This window comes from Mauremys reevesii, linkage group 7 (genome assembly GCF_016161935.1).
Source record: "Mauremys reevesii isolate NIE-2019 linkage group 7, ASM1616193v1, whole genome shotgun sequence".
NCBI classification, from domain to species: domain Eukaryota; kingdom Metazoa; phylum Chordata; order Testudines; family Geoemydidae; genus Mauremys; species Mauremys reevesii.
In genome coordinates, this window is record NC_052629.1 from 52,856,812 (window position 1) to 52,883,380 (window position 26,569).

The 26,569-nt window shown below is 38.7% G+C and overlaps 1 protein-coding gene across 5 annotated transcripts in view; it reads left to right on the forward strand.

Annotated features, from left to right (window-relative positions):
* The window catches only part of PARG (poly(ADP-ribose) glycohydrolase), a 122,227-nt gene that overhangs the window by 38,866 nt on the left and 56,792 nt on the right, over nucleotides 1–26,569 (forward strand). For all 5 annotated transcript variants that reach the window (XM_039481688.1, XM_039481687.1, XM_039481686.1 and 2 more), the window contains exons 8-9: nucleotides 17,176–17,268; nucleotides 24,599–24,756. In XM_039481688.1, the coding sequence (XP_039337622.1) occupies nucleotides 17,176–17,268; nucleotides 24,599–24,756 (251 nt within the window). The remainder of the gene's footprint in view (nucleotides 1–17,175; nucleotides 17,269–24,598; nucleotides 24,757–26,569) is intronic.

Below are 26,569 nucleotides of genomic sequence, written 5' to 3' on the forward strand. Positions count from 1 at the left end.
GTGAGTGGGGAAGAGGGGACTGGTGATTAGGGAACTGGCCTGGGATGTGGGAGACTCAGATTCAAGTTACTTATTTGCCTGATTCAGAGGAGAGTTTTTTATTCCAAATCACTCTGGGATCTCCCAGGTCTCAAGCCAGTCCCCTACCCACCAGGCTATAGCTGTCAGTCTCCCTCTCTCAGCTATCCTGACAAAAACTTTGTTGAAACTGATAAGTCTCTGTGATTGTTGTAGCCGTGTCGGTACCAGGATATTAGAGAGACAAGGTGAGTGAGGTAATATGACCTGAAGAAGAGTCTGTGTAAGCTCGAACGCTTGTCTCTCTCACCAACAAAAGTTGGTCCAATAAAATATATTCCTTCATCCACCTAGTGTCTCAAGTCTCCTTGAAACATTTTGGTTTTGACAAAATATTCCAAGTAACTTGAGTGTTTTTTTCCAACACAAGAGGGAGCTCATACACTGTTTTAGGAATAGTCTCTTTCAGGATGCAATTTAATAATGTGAATGCAAAACTCACATTCCAGAAATAAGGAACATTATCTTAAAACATTTTGTAAGAAACTAAGTTAAAATGAAAAGTTATGTTTTTTTAAACGTTTAAGTAGTATTGCACAGAATTCCTGCTAAGGCAAGATGGCTCACTTGTCCCTTATGAATGCTACCTGGGATTGATATCTGGTAGGTGGACAATTGTGTTGACGTGTATGGAATTGATACACAGTTTTCTCTTGTTTTATAACAGTGGCTGATAACTTCGTGTGTGATTTGTTTGCATGTCATTGCTAACATTGTCATCTAGATCATGAAATTCTTGGTGCTTGAAAATCATGCTGGGCTCTAATCAGATGGCAAGGAATAGAAATGGAAAAGTTCCAAAGTGATAGGAAAGAGTAGGCAATGCAAGTAAGGGTGAAGAGTAGGCGGTGGAAAGGGGGGATGTTGCTGGGGTTGGGGCTGTCGCAGCTCCAAGGTGAGATGATGATAACCTAATTGTGGTGGGGCTTGACTATATGACAACAGATCAGTGGGTTTTATTTTATAAACAGTGCTCTGTTTATTTTTTGTAACTTTTTTCCCTTTCCTTTGGTGTATATTTACCATCCCATTTCAAATTGTCATTCTTTGAGTGGGCAAGGGATTGCATGAGCCAAATCCCAAGATCTGTGAAAGGCTCCACCTCCAATTGCTTCTGCTTTGTCTCAGGAAGTTAATTCCAAGGACAAAGAGGGTTATATCTTCTAAAGACATCCTTTGTTACTTCCTACAATTTTTTAACTTTTTGAGCTTAAGCATAGTGCTGATGCTGCTTTGTGAATTGCTCTTTTGTTGCCTGTGGCTGCGCTGTTCTTTGAAGAGTTGGAGAAACTTTTGAATTTTAAATAGACATGGCACCGTTGTACAAATTGTTAGAGTGACCAGTGCAAAAACAAAATCCAGCTTGCAAATTTAGTTTTGGTTATATAGAATGTAGCAGAGATTTAAACGAGGAGGGCCAAATTGGCGCTCCATTGATTTAACAAATTAGAGGCTTTCTCCAGCTTCAGAACCCAGTCTTCAGTAAAATCATTGGAACTCTGCCAGAGTAACCAGCAGAAGAGTTGGCACAGAGTTTGTTGTAAGTTCTCGTTACACTGATTGTGCAGGGGAGTTGTCAAGCTCAAAGGCTTCTGGTCTCTGTATAAAACTGAGCAACCATAGCAGCAGTATTTAAACTAACAGTAAAGCCGCCGGTGAAGCAACTCAGGGCTGGAGTCGGAATCGGCATCAGCTTCCTTCCTTGAGAAGGAAGTCTACAGGTTTTAATTTTGATTTTTAGTGGTAGAAAATAAATGTCACCACTGCTAAAATTTGCTGCAGACTAAATCAACTGCTAAGTAATTTAAGTAATGTACTTGCCTATTATACTTAAATGAAAGGAAGGAATCAAAACCAAAAGACTCAGTGATCATATCTTGCTTTATCACCTACTGCAGAGTGGGGCGGGGTGTGAAACACCAGTTGTCTGCTGTGGTCTTGTCATTCTATACATGCAGGCAATGAGTATATGTACTTCAGGACCCTCCAAATGTCTTGTTCAGGGGTTGGCAACCTTTCAGAAGTGGTGTGCTGAGTCTTCATTTATTCACTCTAATTTAAGGTTTCGCATGCCACTAATACATTTTAATGTTTTTAGAAGGTCTTTTTCTATAAGTCTATAATATATAACTAAACTATTGTTGTATGTAAAGTAAATAAGGTTTTTAAAATGTTTAACAAGCTTAATTTAAAATTAAATTAAAATGCAGAGGCCCCCGGACCGGTGGTCAGGATCCAGGCAGTGTGAGTGCCACTGAAAATCAGCTTGTGTGCTGCCTTTGGCACGTGTGCCATAGGTTGCCTGCCCCTGGTCTAGTTGCACTGAGTAAGCACACTTAATGGATTGATGTTTGTGTTACATCATTCAGTAAAAAAAAGGGCTAAATGTTCATATTTAAACATGCCATTAAAGGACAAATTGTAACCTTTGTAGGTTATTCCTACATAGGGGCTTGTAAATAGAAAGTCTGGACTCATGAAGTTCCTGTCTGATTTTCTGAGGAGAAAAGAGATGAGAAGTGGGAACTGGCCAGCAGACAGACTGAGGTGAGGAGCAGAAGTGGTGGTGATACTATTCTAAGCTCATCCACAAAAATGAAACTTTTCCTGTGTGAGTAATCTAAATGAGTGTAGCTCAGACTCCTTGAGCATGGTTCCCCTTCGTGGGGCTTGTACATGTTTTGGTGGGCTCCTTCTTGATGTTGCAGAAGGGAAGTGGTGGGTTCACCCCAATGCCCCTTTTAGAACCAAAATGATGTCACTCAAGAAATGGAGAAGACCTGTGATCTACCCTCTCCTTTCTTATGAGGAATGAAATAATTTAAATGTCAACATGGTTTACTATCACTGGGCATCTGAGCTGAGATGAGTGGGCAGCTCACACCTCTCTTGTTCCAGGCTCTCTACAGCTCACATCTGTGCATCAGCTATACTCAGTTCAATTTTTTAAAGCTTTCTTAGCAACTATAAAAGCTAGAAACCTTTATTTAAAAAAAAAAAAAAAGAAGCTGAGATTTTGCTGCTACTCATGTTTTTCAGAGAGATGCAATATGGTGTATGGGCACATACCAGCTGTTTCCAAGCCCTGGATTTGGTTATGCAGATTAGGAAGGGAAGATTTCTGTGCCTGATGCCAAGAGTCTCAGGAAATTTGTTCAAGACCAGGTGCCCTCCATTCTTGTTCTCAGTTTCCATTTAAACACAGTTCCTTTAGGAGGGACTCCCAACCCTCCTCTTTCATAGGATTTCCCTTTTTTGTGAGGGGGAAGTTGCATAAATAAATGTTGACTCATTCATCACTCACTTGGGTATTTCTTATGAGGCTGGGGACAGTGACATTGCCCAAGATATGGGCTAACCTTCTGGCCCATCCCTTCCCAGCTGCAGAGCTCAATCTTTGGAGTCAAGGGAAAGGAGAATCATGCCATAAAACCAATATTCCCTCTTTCCTGACCCTGTGCAGCTCGGATGTATTTTTTTTTTTTGGCTTTAAGATGCTAAAATATGCTGTTCTTGACTGATCCTAAAAATAAATTAATAAGGTCTGCACCATTATATAATTTCTGGTAGAATCTATAGAAAACTGTGTGTCAGCTATCAGACTAAAACAATATGGCATAATTTGTCAAAGGTTAATAGAAATAGGTAAATCTTTAAATAGCTATAGCAGCAGAAGCAAATAACCTGTCCTGTTGGTCGTTCAGATTGAAGAAAGAATTAGTTCTTTTTTTCTTTTAATCCTCACCTGCTCATCTTTTAGTTCTGGCAACTGGATCCTTATGAAAAGTATGGATCTGTCATGGTGTAATGTTCCTTATTTTCTTTCTCTACATACAGATCTGTGTCTTTGAATTTTCACTAGAACATCATTGCATACATCCTGTTTTCAAGAATTAAAATTAATTGCTTTATTGTAAATACTGGACATGTGTTTTTTCTTAATATTTGTTTCTTCTTTATTATTAGCAGTTTTAATTATAGCATATGTTGTATCATACTAGCAAACATTTTGCATTTACACAGATCTCAATATCTAAATTTTGGCTTTGCAATACTTATGCAGATATGTGCACAAAGTACTTGCTTACAACAAGCTTGTAGAAAGATTTCTTTTAGTTTTCTGTGTAGACTCCATGTAAGTTCAAGTTCATTGTGGTGGAACCCACTGCAAAGAGCCTCTGATTCCATTATTCAGTATTTTGCACTCCAGAATTATTTACAAATGTAAAATGTGGCATAATTTTATCATTGAGGTAGATCTTTGCAAAGTCACACTTTTTGGGAAACCTGTTCCTGAGTTGGCTAATTTAGTGACGAAACACACACACAATCCAAGATAATGCATTAGTAAATTTACTTGGTTCATTTATTTGATACAGGATAGTTTCATTTGATTTATGCTGCTACATAATGTACTAGTACATGTGACAGTATATTTTGTAGAAGTGCTGATGTTTAAGTAGTAATATTTTAAACAACTAGTAGCCATCACTCCATCAACTCTTTTAGAAGTAAGGAGCAAATCTTGTGTGCGAATAATGATGGTATGCAGACTAGCAAAGGTCAAATTAGCCTGGCTCTTCTGTTAGAGGAATGGTCTGGTCATAAATATCGGTGAGCTGCTTCCTCCTTTATATGGATGAAATTAATACAGTCCTGTCCAGATAATAACAATACTTCTATAAAAACAACAAGGAGTCTGATGGCACCTTAAAGACTAACAAATTTATTTGGGCATAAATCTGTTAGTCTTTAAGGTGCCACTGGACTCCTTTTTTTGTGGATACAGACTAACACGGCAACCCCCTGATACTGAATACTTCTATAGTCTTCCACTGGAAGATTACAAAGAGCCTCACAAACCTTAAATAATTAATCCCCCCCCCCATCTCATTTATCCTTATACAAGTGTTAAATTCCTCACTTTACAGATGATGAAATGGAGACTCAAGTTAAACAACAAACCTAAAGGTCACATGGTCATTCAGTACCAGAGTCTAGTTAGAACCTAGAACTTCTGACAGCATTCCTATTCTCTAGACTATACTCTAGTTTTGAAAGATGTACGTCTTAAGAACACAACTAATATTCAGTACATTTCTCTTGCAAGAATGATTTAAGTGTCTGTTTACTAGCGCATGTGTGTATAATATATAGTTCATGCTGTTACTTTTCTGTATAACTACAGGCCTTCACATAGGGAAGACTGGAACAGTCCTGATATGTTTTTTGTTTGAACCAACTGCTTAAATAAATGAGTGCTGTAATCAATGAAACCAGACTAAAGGAAAATCTGAAGTACAGGCTTGTACTGATGACTGGGTTTTTGATAAGTTATCTTCGTAATTGGCTGGACAGTGCTAGCAGAAGTAAGCACTGTTGAGTGAGGTCAGCACTACAAATGTAGGCTTCTAAAGCAAGAAACATGTCCTAAGGTCTGAAATAACCTATCCATTGCTCCAGTCTGGATTTCATTTTAGTCCAGATGTTTTGAAAAAATTTCATTACATCAGATTAAAAAAGGGTAATCTAAACTGAAATGGTTTTGTGAATGTGCGATGGAGGGTTTTCTGTTCAGAGTAGCAGAAATGATTTTTTTCCCCATACTGAAAAAATATAAACATCTCTAATATATGAAGAACTGAAAAAAGTTACCTCAAATATTGAAGTGCATTTATCTGAAATGTACAGATTTAAAATGTAGAGGCTAAACATTTTAGACAATAGCAGCAAGGATTGAATTACAGACATATAGGTGATTTTTCCATATCTATCTGATTATTTTAAAATGGTATATGCAGGCACCATGGTAATGAGCATGGCATAGAAATAGATTTGCCTTAGGTTGGGTGTGGAGGAAATTAGGCTATTCATTTGTATCAGATGTGGAGTTTTATAATTATGTTGTGTGTGCATAAAGTTTGTACATATGCATTGAGCCATATGGACAGGTGTATTTTAGATTTTTAAAATGCAGTGAAACTATGCAAGAGCCTGCTTCTATTAGATATCTGATTAATTTGAAGGTACCTTATATATGCAACTTTCATTTGAAAGACACCTCTGCTCATCAGTCAGATTTTTGTCAGCCCTTTTGAGTGGTTGCTTTAGGCAGATTTTACTGTAATCATTAGGTTGTATGAAAACTGTGCCATTATCCCCAGCAATTCCTTGTCACAAATGAGTGAGCTACATGCTCTTTCATCAGAACATTCCTCTTCTTGCTTTATTTCATAGTGTCTCCAGATAATAGGTGTCAGGAGTAGTTGTGCCACTGAAAAACTTTCAAAGGTAAAATCTTTCAAAACTTTGAAGTGCAGTGCTACCCTGAAAAGTGGCTGTGGGAAAAATGGCCGTGCCGTTTACAGATATTTCAGTCTGTCTTCAAAGTCCTATATGCTTAGCCTTGTAACTGAAGATTTTTCATTGCTTTTTTTACTCCTGCTGTTTTTATCTTAGAAAGTGAGTTGGATTCTATTCCTTATAGTATCCTCATCAACAGAATTGCTGTCTACTTACTGAAGGCAGTGAGTTTGCACCAGGTGTTAGAGGTTCTGATTAGGCAAATAGCATCTTTATTACTGGAGGTATTGTTCAAGAAGGGCTCTCTGTCATGTTAGGTGTGCAGTGCTGGCAGCTGGGAACACTGATTCAAAAATGGACCATGTCAATAGTGAAAGAAATTTGTTAATATAGATTGCCTTTTTCGTGGCATCCACAAATCAAGTCTGTGGTGTCAAGCCTGTTCTTGGTACATTTCTGAAAAACTACACCATTACAATGCTTTCTAACACCCTTTCAAAACATTTTATTTTATTGGGTTCCACCCACCCCCATGAGAGAAGAATAGAGAATAACGACAAAAGAGCAAAGAAGTTAAAGAAAGGGAGGAGGGGAAGCAAAAAAGTGATACATTGGTTTCTATTTTGTAGAGATTAATCAAAGATTCTAAAAAGTTAGAGCAAATCTTTTCAAATGTCTCTGAGGTGTGAGGTAGTTGTTTGGTTTCAAGCACTGCTCTGGAGAACCAAGCTTTCTGTGAGATGGAGATTTTCCAAGATGAAGGGATACATCGCTAAACTCGGTGCTGGGAAGTAATTTTTAAGGAGGTATCTATTATCATATTAATCTTCCTACTTGCTTCTAGCCAAAAGTTTCAGCTGCAAAACTTTTGAGCCAGGCTGCAGGAAACCCATTTTTCCAGCCGGAGTCTGTTTTGGCAAGGCCTGTCCACATTAACCTATATGGGGACCAGTATCAATGAAATATAATTCTCTGCTGGATAGAGTTTTTAATGTTTTGCATGGCACTTCCCCATTGGCTAGTGTTCAAGGATATACACAAATCTTTGTTCTTGGCATGGTGCAGGCAATTAAATTAGGGAGGGTCTTTAGGGTCTGTAAGTTATAGAATCATAGAACTGGAAGGGACCTCAAGAGGTCATCTAGTCCAGTCCCCTGCACTCAAGGCAGGGCAAAGTATTAAATACATAATGGACTCCAGTTGGTTGGGTGAACTTACTAAGCTCTCACCACATCAACAACAATTCTGAAGTCTCTGGTCCTTCCAAGCGCATCAGGGTCAAATGTCCTTCAAGAGATGCTTAAGTTGCAGGTAATGTCATGCAGCTGGACTAAATAGATTGCAGTGTTGGAGTTCTTGGAATAGGAGAAACTGATCTCTGCGATCAATTGAGACACCCAAATTATCCTTTTATCCATCCACTCTACCCATTAATGGTTTCTTGTCAGTTTTCAACACTGGTTGACCCAAGTACAGCATGAACGTGTGAGAAGAAATAGAATTTAATATTTCTAGCGAAACTGGCCCACGCTTGTCTGGTAGCCAATATTATTGCTGAGATTCTACAGTCAAAAGGGTAATAGGTTGAACCTACTATTCCTGCCAGTGGGAGAGGATGTATCACAGCTTTTTTTTTTTTTGGCAGTTTCAGCAGTACATGTATCAAATATTTGAGTAGAAATGGAATCATAGAACATTAGGGTTGGAAGGGACCTCAGGAGATCATCTAGTCCAACCCCCTGCTCAAAGCAGGACCAATCCCCAAATGGCTCCCTCAAGGATTGAGCTCACAACCCTGGGTTTAGCAGGCCAATGCTCAAACCACTGAGCTATCCCTGCCCCCCAAGCTGACTTCTAGAGATGATCTGCTCAGGTGAGGGTTGGAGCACATTCGATGGTCAGTGTTGGGAAGCTTGCATTGTTGCTGCTGCTCATGCGGCAACTCATTTCGGATAATGACTTTGGACTCCATGATTTCAATCCAGTATCTTTCAAATGTAGTACATAATTACTTGGCCTTCACTCATAGAGGTCTGCTGGTGCTCATAAAATTGAGTTCTACTCTCGTAATTTCATGATGACAGAAAAGCTTCTTGAGTAAATTTAGTATCCACTCATGGGCCATATATTAAAGAAATAAGTCATTAAACATTTTAAGGATAATGGAACCAAAATCAGTGGGGTGGGGGGAATATAGACTGAATATCAAAGTGCCTGATGATGAAATCTGTTAGGCTTTTGACTAGTCTCAAAGTAAGTGTTGGAAGCCCCATCATTTGGACAAAGGAAAGTACTGATATGAACAATCCTTCATAGCTAGGGAGATGGCCGGTCATTTCACAGAATTGACCTTCAGATGTCAATGACTTTCAGTCATTACTGATGTAGACCAGTTACTGAGATGTAAAAAGTATAGGATATCATTCCCCACACCCAGGCTGATGATGATAATCCTGTCCATACCCATGAGGGAAATGGTATCTTTCCAGTACTGTGGCAAAATAAACTGTTTTTTAAAGGACGTTAAAATGAGTCCTAAAAATAAATTTAATGCTCTTTTTATAATTATTTCTCATTAACCATTTAGACTTTATTTAAAAATTTTAAAATACTGTAAAAAATGAAGCTGCAGTTGTCAAGGTTGATACACCTGAGAGAGCATTTCAGGGTTCAGTTGGCAGGAGACATGTATGAGCCTTCAAAAAAAATTAAACAAAAAGGAATTAACTTCTCTTGTAACCTGTCTTCCTTTTTCTTTTCAAAGTGTCAGTTTGTGGTTTTGATAAATGTCAGAAACATTTTTTTCTGAAATAAAATTCTCTGCATAATCCTGTGTTGTGATTTTTCTCATCCCTCCAAAGATTACTTTGTCCTTCCTATGGTTTCTCATCAGAAAAGTATCTGAGTAATGGGATGAATTTGACAGCTGAGTGTGTTTCCTACTTAATTAGTTTCATGTGATAACTTAAAAAGGGAGAGGAGGGAGTTCATTTGTTTGGCTGTTTTTTTGTTTTGTTTTCCTATAGTGTTGGAAGTTCATTAGGCTTTTATTTTTATTCTTACTTTAAGTGTTGTTGAACACTTACTGTATTTTTGCTGCCAGGCTGTAGGCTTTCTTGTCATGCTTTCTACACTGTTTTGGGTACAGACAATGATTAATAGTTTGTTTTACATGATATCAAGAATATATATATGTATATGTATTAGAGAACTGCACCCTCATATCTGTGTATCGGTCTCTGAGACAAACCATTGATAAAATGTGTAAGTGTGTGCTGGCACAATCATCATCTCCCGATCAAGAAGCCAGGATTATATGATACTGACAGCAGTTTGCGTTAAATCACTGTTTATAAAGTGTCTTAAGGATCTCTTCTCAGTCAGACCAGGAACAGATTAGATTAATACGTAGTTTATAAAAACATACTGAGAAGAGTGTGTCTGATTTTTAGTTCTTACAAATAAACTTATAGGCACAAGTACTTTTAGGAATCCCCAGTGTTTTGAATCACTTCTGTTTTAGCATTTATCATCTACCTCTTGGGGAATCCTGAATGGTTATCGATGAGGGTATTCTTCTTTCTGGTAAAATATTTATATATGATAGAAAATTGTTGTTTTGTTTATATTGTGGTAGCATGTAGGAGTGTCAATCATGGACTGGACCCAAGTGTGTTAGGTGCTGTACAAACACACAACAAAAAGATGGTCCATGCCCCAAAGGGGTTACAGTCTAAGTAAGGCCCAACTTGAACTGCAGGATGATTGTCAAAAAATTGCAGCCGAATTGTGGACAAACCGTGGAAAATTGCAGAAGAGTCCATTATTACTTTTCCTTGATTTTTGCACTGTTGGCTGCCTGGGGCTCCCATTGTCTGCCTCTTGGGTCTGAGAGCAGGGGCTCTCACTGTCAAAATTGCGGTGGAAGTCTAATATTGCGAATCTGCCATTTCTGCTATATTGAAAGTTAAGTAGGGCCTGAAGTACACCTCTACCTTGATATAACACTGTCCTCGGGAGCCAAAAAATCTTACCATGTTATAGATGAAACTGTGCTATATCGAACTTGCTTTGATCCACCAGAGTGCACAGGCCCACCCCCCGGAACACTGTTTTACCGTGTTATATCTGAGGTCTTGTTATATTGAGGTAGAGGTGTATAAGACAAAAGACAACAGATAGGGGAAGCACAAGAAAATAAGGAGACAGTATTGGTTAATATGATAGGCAGTTCTCATAGGACTCCAGTTTCCTAACCATTCTCAAGTTTTTTTTGTAGGCTTCACTGCAAAGGATAGTTTTAAAGATGTATTTTAAGGAGGACAATGAGGTAGCTTTACAGATGTATACAAGGAACTCTTCCAAAGTACAGGAAAGGTACTCTTTTGGAAGCTTAATGAATACATGTTGAAGGTTGGCATCATTGGCTGAAGGGAGGCGAAAGTCAGCATCTCAGTAATGTATGAGACATGATAGGTAACTTTGGGAATAGTGCTTGAAAATGAAGACAAGCAGCTTATATTCTAGCTGATGGAGAAAGGGGAACTCGTGAAGGGATGCAAAGTGGAGTGACATGGTCGAAGCGATGAGCTAAGAAAATGATCTTTGCAGCAGCATTTTGAATGGATTGTGACAAATTAAAATCTGTAAATTAAATGCTTATTGCCCCTTCCACAATGGGAAAGATATGTATTACTTTTAATTATTATTGCTCTGCTTTATTTTCTTTTCCATGCCCTTATCCCTTCAATACACAAAAAGGGACTGAATTTTATTAATGTGACCTAATATTCAAGTGACCTCTCTGCACTTTCTCTTCTTATGGGGGTAAAATTCATATTAAACTTCTTTAACCCAGTATTTCAGTCTGCTTTTACTTTGTAAATACACGAATAAAGTCTGCTTCATTCATATTTTTTGTTCATTCTTGGAACTACATTATTGATTCAAAATCTGTCTGATGCTGGCTTCAGAATGTCTGCGTGGCTACTGAGTTATTTACATATTTTATTTATTTAAAGAGACTTAAAATCCAGAAATTAATATTGTATTGATTTTATTAGGCACTAGGAATATTGAGAGTATTTTGTTTAGGGGGAAATATTATAGTCTGCTAAATTTAAACATAAAACTCCTTAAGCTGAATGTAGTAGACATAATATTAAAATGTCACATAAAATCAACAATACTTTTTTCAGCGGTAGGGTGGTTACCACCTCCATCTATATTGCATTTACTGTTACAATAGTTAGCTAAACTGCTTAGCTGGAAAGGCAGGTCATGACAGTAACTAGTATTGTGGAAACTGATTCCAAATACGAAAAAATATGTTTTAAAACAGGAAAAATGTTTTCTTGCAAACAATACCACTGCAGTTTGAGGAGCAGAAAAGAGTAAAATGGCCAAAATACATTACAGTTGGGAAACACAGATTTCATCAGGTCTGAAGGAAGCATTCATTTTGTTACTGAAGTGTTGTTCAGTCAGTCAGCATCCTGTCACAGCAAGTTAATATGGGAAAGAGAAAACAACTAAGTAGAAAATGTTAAGCTATTGCTGTCTCTGCATGTTGTTTTTGCCTTTTTGTCTTAATTATTCTACCTTCTTATGTGATGGATAGAGTTGTCTAAGTGCGTGTTTCGTTTGTTTGGTTTGATGGGCTGTCAGATTTAGATTTAAACTTCCTACCATCACTACCACCACATGCTACCTCTGCCTCTTCTCATTTGGGCTGTCAGGCACATTTGTTGTTATATCTGGAGGAGCAGTTTATATTGACAAGCAGTCATTACTTATGGCAGTGTTTAGTCAAGCTTCTTTTGCTGCAGTATAAATGTTCATTTTGCTAAATTGCAAGTCAAGTATGCTTGGCCAGGAGCTCTTACCTCTGCTACAACTCATTGAACCATTTGCATCACTAAGTCATAGTTATTTAGTCAACCACTCAGGTACAAACCTTGATGAAATTACCAAATTATATTTGGCAAATAGCAGCCGATGTTTTGTAAATAATAATCCCTAGAGCTTTCCTGAGAAATAAAACCCTCCTAAAAAAATCTTAAACTTTAAATATTCCTTCAAAATTTTTGGTGATAGGTTAAAATATACTGTAGATTTCTTTCAGTTCTTTATATAACTTAGTTTCAAATTCAGTTGCCCAAAAGATGCTGCAAAGGGTATGTACATATTAAAAAAGTAAGGATCTAACTGGTCAACTATAGATTTTTATTGCTAATGTTCTTTATTTCCCTCTATCAAGAAAAATGTTGGCAACAATTTTTATGCTTCTGTACCTTAAGTTAGAAAAAGAGAAATAATATAAATGTATCCACAAATGAGCATGGCTTAATGTTCCAAAATTTGGGCATCTGCACTCATGAAGAATAGATTTTCATCATTTGAATCTGATCACAATATTATTATAATTAACGTATTGTATCACTTTTTCTCATTGCCACTGTCAGAGTGAGTGGATCTGTAAGGAGGTTAGAGTACATCTACACCTGAGCCTGCCCTACCCCATGTCCCCAGGTGGAAGAAACGAATAAAGTCATGTGACAATCAGATGACTAGGAGCTGGGTGCACTGGGAGATATAAAGGCAGCATCTCAGTGAGAGGAGAAGAGATCCAAGTGGAGAGGAATCTTGGGAGTCTGTGCTCTATAAAGAATTAGGAGGGCAGTCAGGAAGGCTGGTAGTATAGAAGAAACCCTGGGAAAGAGAAGCAAGACAGGTAGTGGTTGTGGGGGACAATCAGTCCAATTATTTAGTGTTCCCCAGGCCAGGAAACCATAGAGGGTGGGTGTCAGTTCCACTTGTACTGCCACTCTATTTGCACTCTCACCCTTCAATGTCCCCTTTATATAAGTGGGAAGACCGGACTGAATAGAGCCCAGGATGTCTTGTTGCTGACCCTGGGAAGGAAGGGCTGGAATTGAGGTGATGAGAAGACAGACCCTCGGGAAGGAATGGCTGTGCCTAGGGACCAGGGTGGAAGACTTTTGGGTGTGTTTGGACTTTGAGAGCCCAGAAGGGGTTCTTGTGACTTGGTCAGAGGGTTAAGTCACCTCAGCAGTGGAATTGTGCTGATGGCCAAGAGAATTATTGGTAAAACTAGGAGAGAAACTGAGTCATGGTAGTTGCAGTGCACTCTATTTGCACTCTCACCCTTCAAGGGGGTTTGCTGTTGGTCTGCATCCTGCAACAGTCCCATTAGCATGTTTTATTTCCTCTTGAAAACTTGATGGTTTAGTTAAGAAGTGTTATTGAGAAGATCTAGTGTGGGCTGGGGAAAAAGGGGAAATACCCCCTTCATCACCACCCCCCCTTTTTTCTAGGTAAAAAGCACGGTGCATCCATAATGAAAACTATTTAGGGAACTCTGCCTTGTAAAAAGGAGAGGGCTGAAAGCATTGATGACCCCTAGAGAAAAAAGTGGGAGATCCTTGGTATGCTTGTGGATTTAGCACCCAGCCTTATAGTCCTTACTCCGCTAAATGAGTTCCGTTAAAATAATCAGTGGACTTATTCACCTGTGTAGGTGCTGCAGGATTAGGCCTTTAGGTCCTGATACTGGTAACACTTATTCCATGCTTAACTTCATGCACTTGAGTAGTCCCAGTGAAAGTACTCCTGTGCATAAATGTCGGTTCTTCACCCCATGATTTGTACAGGGAGGATTCCTAATCAAACTTATAGGTAGGTAAGAGAGACTGAGGAAGATACTCTTGTGGGGGCATAAGGAAGGAAAAGAAAGGGAGAAAGGAAAGCAGAATTTCAGAGTTTAAAATGTGCACTTATATTCATTTTAATTATGCATTTGCCATCAGACTTGTGAAGTTGCTGACCTTGGTTCTGGTTTCAGAAAGGAAATGTGTCAAACTATCATTACATTTTTTGCAAAGGAGCATAAACAAAAGGTTGAAGTGTTGACAGCTATGACAAAGTTCAGTACCATAGTGTGTCACCAGATAAGTGATACTGTATAGTTTGTGGCAGTCAGCAAAGCATGGCGGCCACTATTCATGTGTCAGTTTTAAAAGACAGGAAGTGTTACCCAAAGGAGGGAGAATAACAGAATTTGACAGCTTGGTAGACACTTAAGGTTAAATGTCTTCTTTTGAATAGATTTAATTTATATATGTATTCATTTTATTTTATGGGTTGATGTCTGAAATTCCAGGCTTGCAACACTTTTTTGTTTATCTCATTACTTGGGGGTGTTTGTGCTGTGGGAGAACAAGCATATATCTTTAAAACTTACTGCTAAAATTGAAGGGTACTATATTTTAGATGTTATCTTTGATATCCAGGTGTTTTACTGTACAAAAATGCAAATGTACATGCAGCCAACAGCCAGCCACTGCAGTGAAATAAGTGCCTTATTCAATTTTTATTACTAAGTGTCCCATTTCTGAAAATATACTGTATTGTTAATAGATTATGATGTATAGCTTGGACTCAGTTGCTCCACTGCAGCCAGATTTCCTTCAGATTTCTCCGACTTGCTACTTTCTTTGCAAAACAAGAGCTTTAATTCAGGGTGTTAAATGGAAATTTAAAACTCTACATAATAGTCTCTCTCTCTCTCTCTCTCTTTTCTTTCTTTCTTTCCCCATGACCATCTTATTATAAGATTCCAGGATTTTCATTCTGTTTGTGTCTCACTCTGAAGCCTAGAATGTCTGAGTCAGTGCAAAGCAAAGGAAAAAGCTTCAAGGATGGTTGAGCGTTCTTTTTGTCTAGTATATTATCAGGCTCAATCATTACTGGAATTCATGGACTTTTATGTCCAATTTTTAAGTTTTTGAGCCGTTTTTGGCTTTTTTACACTTTACAAATTTACACCTGAATGACAGCACGGACTTTCACCTAGTTATAAATAATAAACTAGAACCACACTATGTATGTATTAAGGTTATATTATCCTCCTTTCTTTCACATATTCAGTTTGTTCTGTAAGTTCCTTTAATTTCCCAAGCACTTATATTCATTCCTTTGTATCTCCTGTACATGAAGGAGTGAGGGAGACTCTAAAATAACAGTTGCTGTAGAAATAAAACTTCTGCTTTCAGTTTTCTCCAAATTAAGGGGAAAACAAGCCACAAAGGTGAAGAACTGAAGCAGTATATGGTGGACCAGTGGAAGCTAAAGGATCTCCTTTGTAAGAAATCTATTGGCAAAGTTTCAAAGAGACTGATTGTGTAGTGAAATCATATAATGGACACTTGAAGCAGGAAAAGCACTGAATATATGACTAAAAAGAAATATTTTCTTTGTAACTTTTGATTGTTTAATCTCTGAACTCTTATGCATGTCTAAAGTAAATAACACTCATCAGTGTTTTTCATATTAAGTCCACTATCTATTATACATATTTTTGGTGTGTACAATATATAAAATATTTAGAAAGCAATTCTCATGTTATAAATTGACTGCTTGGCTTCAAAACTATACAATACTAGATCTCCAGTTTTTGGGGATCATTGTCGGTGAAGGTAATGCTCTTAATTGCCCATTGGAGGGACCCAACCATCTTGCTCTTCAGATTCCTTCAGCGCCTTGTGTTAAACTAGAATAAAATGTACATGGATGGAGTGGCTGATCAAAAAAGGCAGAGAATAACTATCAGATATATTCAGACCTGCCTCTTCCCCTCAAAGATTGTAGGCCACATCCTCAGCTGCTGTAAATTAGTGTAGCTCTATTAACTTCAGTTGAGCTTTACCAGTTTATACCAACTGGGGAATTGTTTATCTTGAGTGAAAAGTTCCTGGGATTTCCCTCTTCCCCTCCTCCCCCTTTTAAGCTTCCACACAGTCTAGCCAATGTTAGTTTTTCTCTGCTGAAGCTTTTGCCTCCTGGAACATATACCTTCCAACATTTCAAGTGGCTAAAGCGGGATGCAGCACCATTCAGGTTTGGTCCATCCACGTAGGGATGGAAGGACAGACTGGCAAGATTTGATTGATGTTGCAACCTAGCATATGGGGTTGCAACACCAATCACATTTAGTGGAGAAGCAGAGATGGAGAAGCAGACAGGCCAAATGTGAGTAGTGCTGTGAGACCCTGTGTGCCAGGTCACACTACCACCACTGGGTTTGGGGCCCCTCTCAAAGGGGGGTCCAGGGCAAACTTCATCCCCTGGGCAGCCCTGAATGGAGGAAATGTTCACTTCAACCAGGACAGAGGGTTTTGGGATCAAAGCAGGACCGTCCAGCTAAACCCAGGACAGTGGAGAGGTCTTGGAACATCCTTCCTGTTTCTCTCTCTCTCTCTCTCAGCAATTCTTCATTTCATTTTAAATTACAGCTAGAAACATCTCTTCTCCTTTGCCTATACATCTTAGGTCTCTCTATCCTTTGGCTCTTATTTCTTAGTAACTTTATTATTTAACTCCATAAAGTGTTTTTGGATAACCATTTTCTTGTCTTTTATTACATTAGAGAGCAATTAGTGGCTAATTGGATTCTATGTTCACCTTGTCATTGACTTCTTAATTTGTCTTGGACAGTCATTTAACCTCTCCTTTCATCATACATATAAGTGGGTGGATAATGGTTACCTACTCTGTACCTTACAGATTATTGAGAAAGATAATTAGTTTGTAAAGTTAATTGAAAACTTTGGATGACACATGCTGTTGGAATGCAGAGATTATTAAACAAAATAGTTTTTAAGATTAACTTGCCTAATGTTAGCTATTTTCCAATGTGAAAAGTGGACCTGTGTAGTCTTTATCTTGTTAATATCAATTATATTTTTGGTGCCAAAGAAATCTTTCTTTTTGTAGGTGCTCGAAGATGCAGAGTCTCAGCATTTGTTCCAGTCCATCTTGCCTGATATGGTGAAGCTAGCACTGTGTCTCCCTAGTATCTGCACTCAGGTAAGTAAGCGCAGATAGGTACACCCACAGGGCAGATTAATTTCATATAAATTATAACTAATGACTGGGGTCAAAATGCCATAGCCATGTTATGTTTCTATTGAAAGCTGTGGTGGTTCTGTCACATTTAGATGAGGCCTAGGGAGCAGGAAGGACAACACACATCCATAATGGTACAAAAGAATATTAAAAACCCACTGTCCCATTTCTGAACCTTAATTTAAGCCATCAATCAAAATTCTGTATATACTGGAATGTCTTGTTCTTCTTTCTAATGACATGGCCATGAAATTTTTAAACTTTGAATTAATTCCCCCTGTTCAAAATATATTTAGTGGATTTATACCCTTTTGGCTTTGAAACCACTTTGAAAGCTATTTTAATCATATGTGAATAATGCTTCTGATAAGGCTTTCCTCTTTTACTTATAAAAATACATGATTATATTTACACCTCCACAGTATCTGTGAATATACTGTTCTCAATAATGATCATGAATGTTTTACTTTATTGTAATATGGCCAAATCCTGCAGGCACTTCTTAGTTGGTATAATGCTTACTGCAGGGAATAGTCACCTCAAACTCAATAGGACTGTTCATGTGAGTAAAGATTATTTAGATGAGTAAGCATTTGCAGGATAGAGCCTCTTATTTGTAAGCATGACTGTCTCAACTTTTTAAACAGGTTTTTCAAAAGTAAGGGGGTTGTATTGGAATAGAAAAGCATTGTCCTGCTTAGTTATGCTAAAGAGGATGTTTACAGAGGACACAATTTTAGAAAATTGAAATATTTTCTGATCTTTTTACCAGTCATTTGGCTGGAAGAACTTTTCTGACAACTACAAAGCTTTTAAAAGTGAGTACAGCATGAAAAGGACACCAAGATGATTAAATTATGCATATTTTAAAGGAGTTTTACTTCCTTGAAATGTTTCTATTTGAGAGATGAGTTATTGACCGTTGTACACTATCTGTAGGTCACTCTTTGAGTTTAGATGTAGCTGAACTTAAGATGCAGTAGTGAAATCTATTTTATACAGCGAAATGACTTAATCTACAACAGCAGTATAGTTTACCTAAATAAACTGAATTCTGTGAAACAGGATTTTTCAACCTTTTTTCCTCCACTTTTTCTTCTGTGATATCATAATCCAGTCTTACAAAGCCCTAATATAGATTGATAGATGAATATATGGAGAAAGAAAAACCTGTGGCCAAAAGAGAGATCTAAATTCAGTGATTATAAATTTAATAACTTCACATTTTATAAAAATATATCAAAACATTCTTAATGAAGATTTCATTTACTACATGTCTCTTAGGGTTGTATGTCCAATAATTCTACTTATTGCACCTGTTCACACAGGAAATTTATTTTCACAGGTAGTGCTAAAATATAATGAGTCAGCTCCACTGAAGCTGTTCTTGTTTCATTTGTGGAGAACCAGAAGCAGAGATGGCAATTGTTTAATTGGGAGGGAGGAGCTAGAAGAAGGGATGAACAAATGTATTTTCATTTGATTATTTTTTAAATGATTATTACAATAGCTATTAGCCCATTACTTAAATAATTTTAATATATTTTGTAATATTGTATCAGATATAAAAGTGGTTCTTAAAATAAAATCACTTGAGTGTTATGGGGAAAAAAATCAAGGAAAATTTTCAGACTTCTTTTAATGCACAGTTAAATTTTTCATGCTGTCAACTATGATTAAAGGATAGCAGGGTCTGCTAGTTTGATTTCAGTTTCTAAAATCTAAAAAGCATTAATTTCATCCTGGTTTTCAGATATATAATTGCTTTTGCTCGTATGAAAATGTGGCTTTGCAAAATCTGCGTCTCCTGAAGTCAAGTTACCAAACCAAAATGGTAGATGAGGGCCAATTTAGTTTCCTAATATTATAGTAGACATGCCAATAGATTAGTAAAAATACAAAATGGTCAATTTACTGGAGATGAGTGGGAATCTGTACCCCTTTTTGGAGGTCTCCTTAGAAACTAAGAATGATAGCTAAGGACTTAATGCAGAGATTATTGATCTGCTAATACATTAGTGAAAATGCTGCATACATCTGAGGGTTTGCTTTCTCTTGTGTTGTCTAAAGTGATACATCTCTGATACTTTTTATTCTAACACATTCTATTCTGCCAATACACAGTTTCTCCTCTTCAACAAAACTTTTCCAGACATTTTTATAGCTCTGTAGCAGTATTTCCTAGTTAATTCTGAATAATTACTCTAAATCAGAAATGTCAAAAACATAGCCCTGGCCTGGATTCAGAGAGAGGTAGAGGGGTGTGTGTGTGTGTGTGTGTGTGAGAGAGAGAGAGGGCATTTTCACATCCTGCAGAATCTGAACTTCTACTGGGGAAGAGGAAAGTTGGCTTCTCATTGTTAGAAAGCAGACATTGAAAACATGGATCGCTTTGCACAGAACTTGAAACAATAGCTTGGAGAAGTGTAAACTCTGTCACCCCCATTCATCTAATTGATTGGTTAACTCTCATATCTAGTGATGATGCTTTAAATGTGATCATTACTTAATTTCTGATCATTTTCATGGACTGAATTGGGAAGAGGTTGGGAGCGAAGCTCATGGGAGATGAGAACTGGAAATTAACACAAGGAGGGAAAGTGCATTGAAGAAAAGAGGAAAGACATGAGGAGGGAGAAAAATAGAGAAGGAAGAAACACAAAGCAAAAATGGGTGTGGTTCTAATGTACAGCATATTTTTTTTCACTGGTGTAGAATTTAATGATAAAATAATGAACAGTAATAACTAAAAGCTTAGTTTTTATATAAATGCTATAGTCCACCTTTGAGCTTTGTGTAAACTTCTGATTGCACTGTGCAGACTGGATGCTCATTTTGCAGTAGGTTTACTTATCAAGAGGAGACAACCTCCCTCAACCCTTCCCCCACCAAACAAATGAAAACACCCAATTCCCACTTACTGCAGCTCCATATTGCCAAAGAATTTAGGGAGAGGGAAGCCAATATAAATCTCTCTGTCCTTCAGTCTCTGCAGTGGCTCCAATATGCTTAACCTGGTTCTCTCCTTTTACCCACTCAAGCCTTCTGGAATTCCTACAGCCCTCCCAGTAAAATGGCTGTCCCGCGTAGCTGCCAGCTGGGGTGAAAACCAGCTTCCTGCACTTACCACCCCCCACACTTCCAACTATCTCCCTCTCACTGTAGGTGTGTTGCTTGCAGGGAGTGGGGAAAGAAGATACCCTTTCAGAGATGCTTCCATTAAGTATGTGTTTGTATTGCAGCCACAAGGTGTGGTGGCAGTTCAGGTAGACATACCCATGCTAACTTTAATCTAGTTAGTTTGGGTCCTGGAGTAGTGAAGCCACAACAGTGTGCACTTCAGTACAGGCTAACCCTGTGAGTAATTACCCAAGGTTCTTGGGCTCATACAGCTCATGCTGAAGCATGTGCTGTCATGTCTTCATTGCTCCAGGACTCAAGCTAGCTATATTAAAGCTAGCTTGGCAGGGCCGGCTCCAGACCCCAGCGCGCCAAGCATGCGCTTGGGGTGGCATTTTGCCGGCAGGGCGGCAGGCGGCTCTGGCAGACCTTCCGCAGTCATGCCTGCGGGAGGTCCACCGGAGCTGCGGGACCAGCGGAACCTCCGCAGGCATGTCTGCAAGAGGTCCACCGGAGCCGCGGGACCGGCGATCGCCAGAGCGCGCCCCGCGGCGCGCCGCCCTACTTGGGGCGGCAGGATTCCTAGAGCCACCCCTGTAGCTTGGGTATGTGTCTACTGAAATTGCAGTCGCACCCTGTGACTGCAGTATAGACATACCCTAAATCTGTAGCTGCTGTCTGGGTGAGGGTAGCATTTCTATAAAGGGGCAGAAACCTGCTCCCCGCTCCGGGTCTTGTAGAGCACTCATAGATGCAGCGCATGATGATTATAAAACCAAATACTGAATATTCTTTGTAGTGTATGATCCCTGTTAATTTGTTGGCAGAACTCCCAAATGGAGCTGCCAGCAAGGAGAGTCTGCTTTGGGCTATAGCCCCTTTTAAGTCTCTTCTTTAGCTGACATCCATGAGGCGCTCTCCTGTTCACTATAGAACATTTTGTGGAGGGGAGAATTTATAGAATATGCTTAGTGCATCTGTTAACATTACTCCCATGAGTTTAAAAGCCATATTTGGTCTTCAGATAAGAAGGATGGACCATCTTCAGTGGCCACAGATGTTTCACAGCCATTACTAATGAGCAAATGCCTTGTCAGAATAGTGAGCAGACTCAAAGACCCAGTGAACAGTAGAAAATTAGGTTGATTTAACTACCTAGGCTGGGGTGTGAAAAATCCACACTCCTGAGTGGCGTTGTTAAGATGACCTACAGCAACAGAAGAATTCTTCTGGCAACCTCATTACTGCGTCTCAGGGAGGTAGATTACCTACACTGATAGAAGAACCCTTCCTGTCGGAGTAGGTAATGTCTACACTGATGTGTTACAGTGTGCAGCTTTGCCACTGTAGTGTTTTATGTGTGGACAACCCCAAAGGCTAGTTTTGCCTGATATGAGCTTATAGATAGGGAGGGGGAAAATATTCTTTATAAGACACTGTTCTTTATTAGTCTTTACTTAAGACTTTCTGGTTTTTCATGGATAACTTTGAAAGTTGGTGGCTCATATTTTCAGTATTTCTTTTCATTTTCTGGCCCCTAAACTTTTTTATTTTGGCCTTCATTAGGGGTATTTTAATAATAAAAAAAAGTTGTTCCACTCTGGCTAATTATGATTCCCTTAAAGTATTAAATCTTTAATTATGGTGTCCTGGTCTTCATAACATTCATTATGTAGACTTGTAAATTCTTTGGAGAGAGGCATCTTCAACCTGAGGACGTTGCATGGAATTGTGAGATTAAGGTGGATTGAATATGGTGGTAACAAATGGTGTCGATAAAGGTTTACTCACACAAGTTACAAATGTGGACAGTTTGTAAGTAGGCTCTGTACAACCTTCTTGATTCATTTTTGCCAGTGCATGTCATTCCTGATCTCATCCCAGGCCTATTCACAGCTCTGCTAATGCACTTTAGTCTTGTCCTGTAAATGTATTGCTAAGTTTGGTCCTTTTTTATATAATGGAGTGCTTTTTGTGCTGTGGACAGATGCCCATGTAGAATGAGATTCTCCAAATTGGTTTCCACCTGTGATCAAATAAGATTTGAACAGTGATTCCTCACAGGAGCGAAAATGGTGAATTAAGTTCCACCCAAATCCTCCACTCCATCCAACATCTTCCTCCTCAGGCATATCATAAAGAGACAGAAGTTCTAATTTATACACTGCGCATATTTTATAGGGTGGGGAGAAAGAAAGAAAGCTTTCAAATTGATAAGCCAGTAATAAAATAAATATATAATAATAATGGTGCTTGTTGTGTTTGTTCTTTAATTCAAATTATATTCGAGTCTTCTAGTTATCCAAAACTAGAAATTGGATGAGGGAGTCAAAATAAATGGTTGAGTAATTAAATATTTTATAGTTAATGTGACATTTGTCCCCTCATTTTACAGCTGTAAATGGGTAATTGCTGTAATCATGCATTTTCTTTAAATTGTGCAACAGCATTGTGACAATATGCTGAGGTTCCCAGAATTGAGAGTTAGTGTTAACCCTCTCAGCCTCAGCAGGTGAGAGTTTAGCTATTGTTAAGAAGTGTGACAACTCCCTGACACACCAGCTTGTCAGCCTTCCCAACAAACTTCCCCAGAGACATCTCCCTGCAATATCCAGTCTCCTTAGTGAGCAAACAGAAGTTAAATTTGTTGCTCCTTTAAGGAGACAATATACTGCAGCCGGTTAGCTTAAGCGGGTTTAACACTCCCTTCCCTTTAAACAGTGCACTGAATTGTTTTATAGTAAAGGTAGAGCAAATTTATTTAACAAAAAGGGCAGAGGATTGAATGATGCCAAGTATAAGGAATAAAGATGAAAGGTTACAAACAAACAAACAAAAGTAAAAATACACTAAGACTAAAACCTGATTCAACAAACTACTCTCTCTTGTTCAAAGAAGTGTTTCTCAAGGCTTTTTTTTCCAGCATGGCTGACCAGACTCTCTGGCCAGGACCCTTCATAGATCTCAAAGTGATCAGTTCCTTTGTCCCTTCAAGTGAAGGATGCCAAAAATGGCCTTTTCTCTCTGCTTATATCTTTACAAAGTTCATTGACTGTGCTTCAAGAGAGAGGCAGGCTTCCTGGGGTGCAATCTTTATCCCCCATTGAGATTGTTAAATGGTTCTCTTTCTCCCCTTGCTCTCCTGATGGCTTTGGCCTTGGCTACACTGGCACTTTACAGCGCTGCAACTTTCTCGCTCAGGGGTGTGAAAAAACATCCCCCTGAGCGCAGCAAGTTACAGCGCTGTAAAGCGCCAGTGTAAACAGTGCCCCAGCGCTGGGAGTGCAGCTCCCAGCACTGTAAGCTAATCCCCAGGGGGAGGTGCAGTACGTGCAGCGCTGGGAGAGCTCTCCCCCAGCGCTGGCACCGCGACCACACGCTCACTTCAAAGCGCTGCCGCGGGAGCACTTTGGAGTTTCGAGTGTAGCCAAGCTCTTTGTTTATCTTGCATGTCAATGTGCTTTTCTTTGTCTTTGGTCACATCTTGCCTACTTTTCAGCGGGGAGACATTCAAGCAATCAGAATCGTATTCCTTTGGGACAGTTGTAGCTTAAGCATTGTTTGCCAAATACATTTTAAGAACATAATTCTGGAACATATTTATTACCCTTTGTATACACCTCTTACATACACCATGCAATGATTTTTGGGACAAGTATGTTACCAGTTTGTATAGATATCTTACATAACACCTTTTGGATACAAATCATGACACCAATGTGTGGGGTACAGAGAGTATGTCAGGCCTGACGAGTTGCTGAGACAGAGTAATAAACTACCCACAAGAATAATTTTAGAATCCAGCTGCTGGAATAACTAAAATATAATATATCTTACTTGATTTTAAGATTGCCCGGTTATTACTACATTCCGTCTGTTTCCACCTCTGGAGCCTGTTTTTTCTCTGATAAGTTGTGCTTTGTTGGCCTTATTGTTACTGATTAGAAATCTGCTATTTGTCAAACAAGCTTGTTCCCAATCATCTTAGTTGAACAACCCTTGACTTTAATGGTGCTGCTGATTTAAGGACCAACCAATGGCCCTAAATTACTCTTGCTCTAATTTAGCAAATGTAATTTTGTGCTCCTGGTTTTTTTTTGTGGTTTTTTTTTTTGAATTGCTAAACTAATTATTTCTCTCTCTTTTTTTTTTGTTCATTCCCTTCTGATAGCCAATACCTTTACTGAAACAAAAGATGAATCACTCCATCACAATGTCACAGGAGCAGATCGCTAGTTTTCTAGCCAATGCTTTTTTCTGCACTTTTCCACGACGCAATGCAAAGATGAAGTCTGAGTATTCTAGTTATCCAGACATTAACTTCAACAGGTATGGCATTTTTGAATAAATGGAGCAGATGACCCTTCAAGGAAAATATTGTAGTCACTTAAGGGAGAATCCTGTTTTTCTTTCACATCATTAAAAGGCAATTAACACCAATTCAGTAGTTGGTTTCTTGCTTCTAAAATTATAAGGAAAAAACAGGAAACAATTTAATCACATTATCCATGGGAAATATGAGGGTCTTGTGGATGAAAAGTTAATGCTTGAGAACAAGGCTGACCTACCCCAATCTATTCACAAACTCGCACTGGTTTAATTAAATGAGTGCAACCCCCTGTGTGGACACTTATTTCCATTTATGAAAATTTATAAGCTTAATGAAAAGTGCTATATAAGAGCTAGGTATAATTATTGTTATTAAAGAGTGCCTTACTACTTTTTAGCTTCAACCTGTTCCTAATAGACTTAAGTGAAACTGAAATAAATCTGGCTTAAACTGAGTGTGTCCACACAGCCTTTTATGCACTGGTTTAGCTACATCAGTTAAAATTGCACCTTAAGCTAAAATGAGTGGAATTCTGAGTGTAGACAAGCCTTTATTCTCCCCTTCATGGGCTCAAACTTGCACTGAAATAATTAAATTGATTTTAATTCACACCTTTTGTTAAATATTATATTGGTCTATGCCATGTTGTCTGCCTCTAATGCCTGCCTGTCCCTCATTTTTCTCTTTAAACTCTCTGCCCATCAACCAATATAAATTCCTACATTGTTTCATCACCACTTTTTAAATCAAAGTATCTCAGACCTTCTGCTCAGGACATGCACTAAAACAAACAAATCCCTTTATTTACATAGGACAGAACGTTGCCTTTACTCGCATGCATGCAAGGCTACTGATGCTATGCTGGGGAAAGGAAGAGAACATACAGTGTCCCTGAAAAGTGGAACTGTCTTTGTTCTCAGGGCTTATCCAAGTCCCTGTTGATTTTTACAAGAAACATGTTTTGTCATGGTTTTTGTAAACACTTGCAAATGTTGACCACTGGAGCTGGTGCAATTAACATCAGACTGGCTGAACAGATATCCCGCCACCATCCCCACTAGTTCTCTTACATAGTGGAACCATGGGTATGCAATCCTTCATAAGTCCTTGGGCTACTCCTCCATTGCATTAGAGTCCAATCCACATGGAGTTACTGTCTCACTCTTACGCCAGGCAGTGCTGTGAGTGACATGACTACAGAAAGATCAGCTGTACTGCAGCCATTTGCTTGCAGTTGTAGTCATATCCTAGGCCACCATAAACTCTTCTTCCTATCTCCCTTGCACCGGTAAAGAATAGACTGGGGAAGGGCACCTGGTGTGGAGGGAAGACAAGCAGCTGACAGTGCATAAGGGGAGAGTGGATAAATATTGCAGAGACAGAGAAAGATTAATAAGGTAAGAGCTGGAGAGGAAAGGATGCAAAAAGCAGATTGAAGGATGGAGGCATTCAACAATGAGCAGTGGGAGAAACTGACCAAGAGGAGTAACACTGTTTCCTACCTCACCTTTAACTGTAATGTGGCCCCATTTGTATTTTGAAAAGGGGGAGAGGTGAGGAAGAAAAGGGTAGAATCCCACCCTCAATGCCAATGTCATCTTCTCTCCACATTTCCTGGTTTTTGAAGGTAGGAAGGAAAGGGCAATAAAATAAATGTCCGTAGCCATTAGTGGTATTGCATGCTTGTAATTAGGACAGAATTTGTCCCATTACATTCTCTAAGATTTGAAAATACAAACAAGCATTCATGAGCTGGCAGCATATGCACAAAATGTACTGGGCAGTGTCCAAAATCATAATTGGTGATTGTTA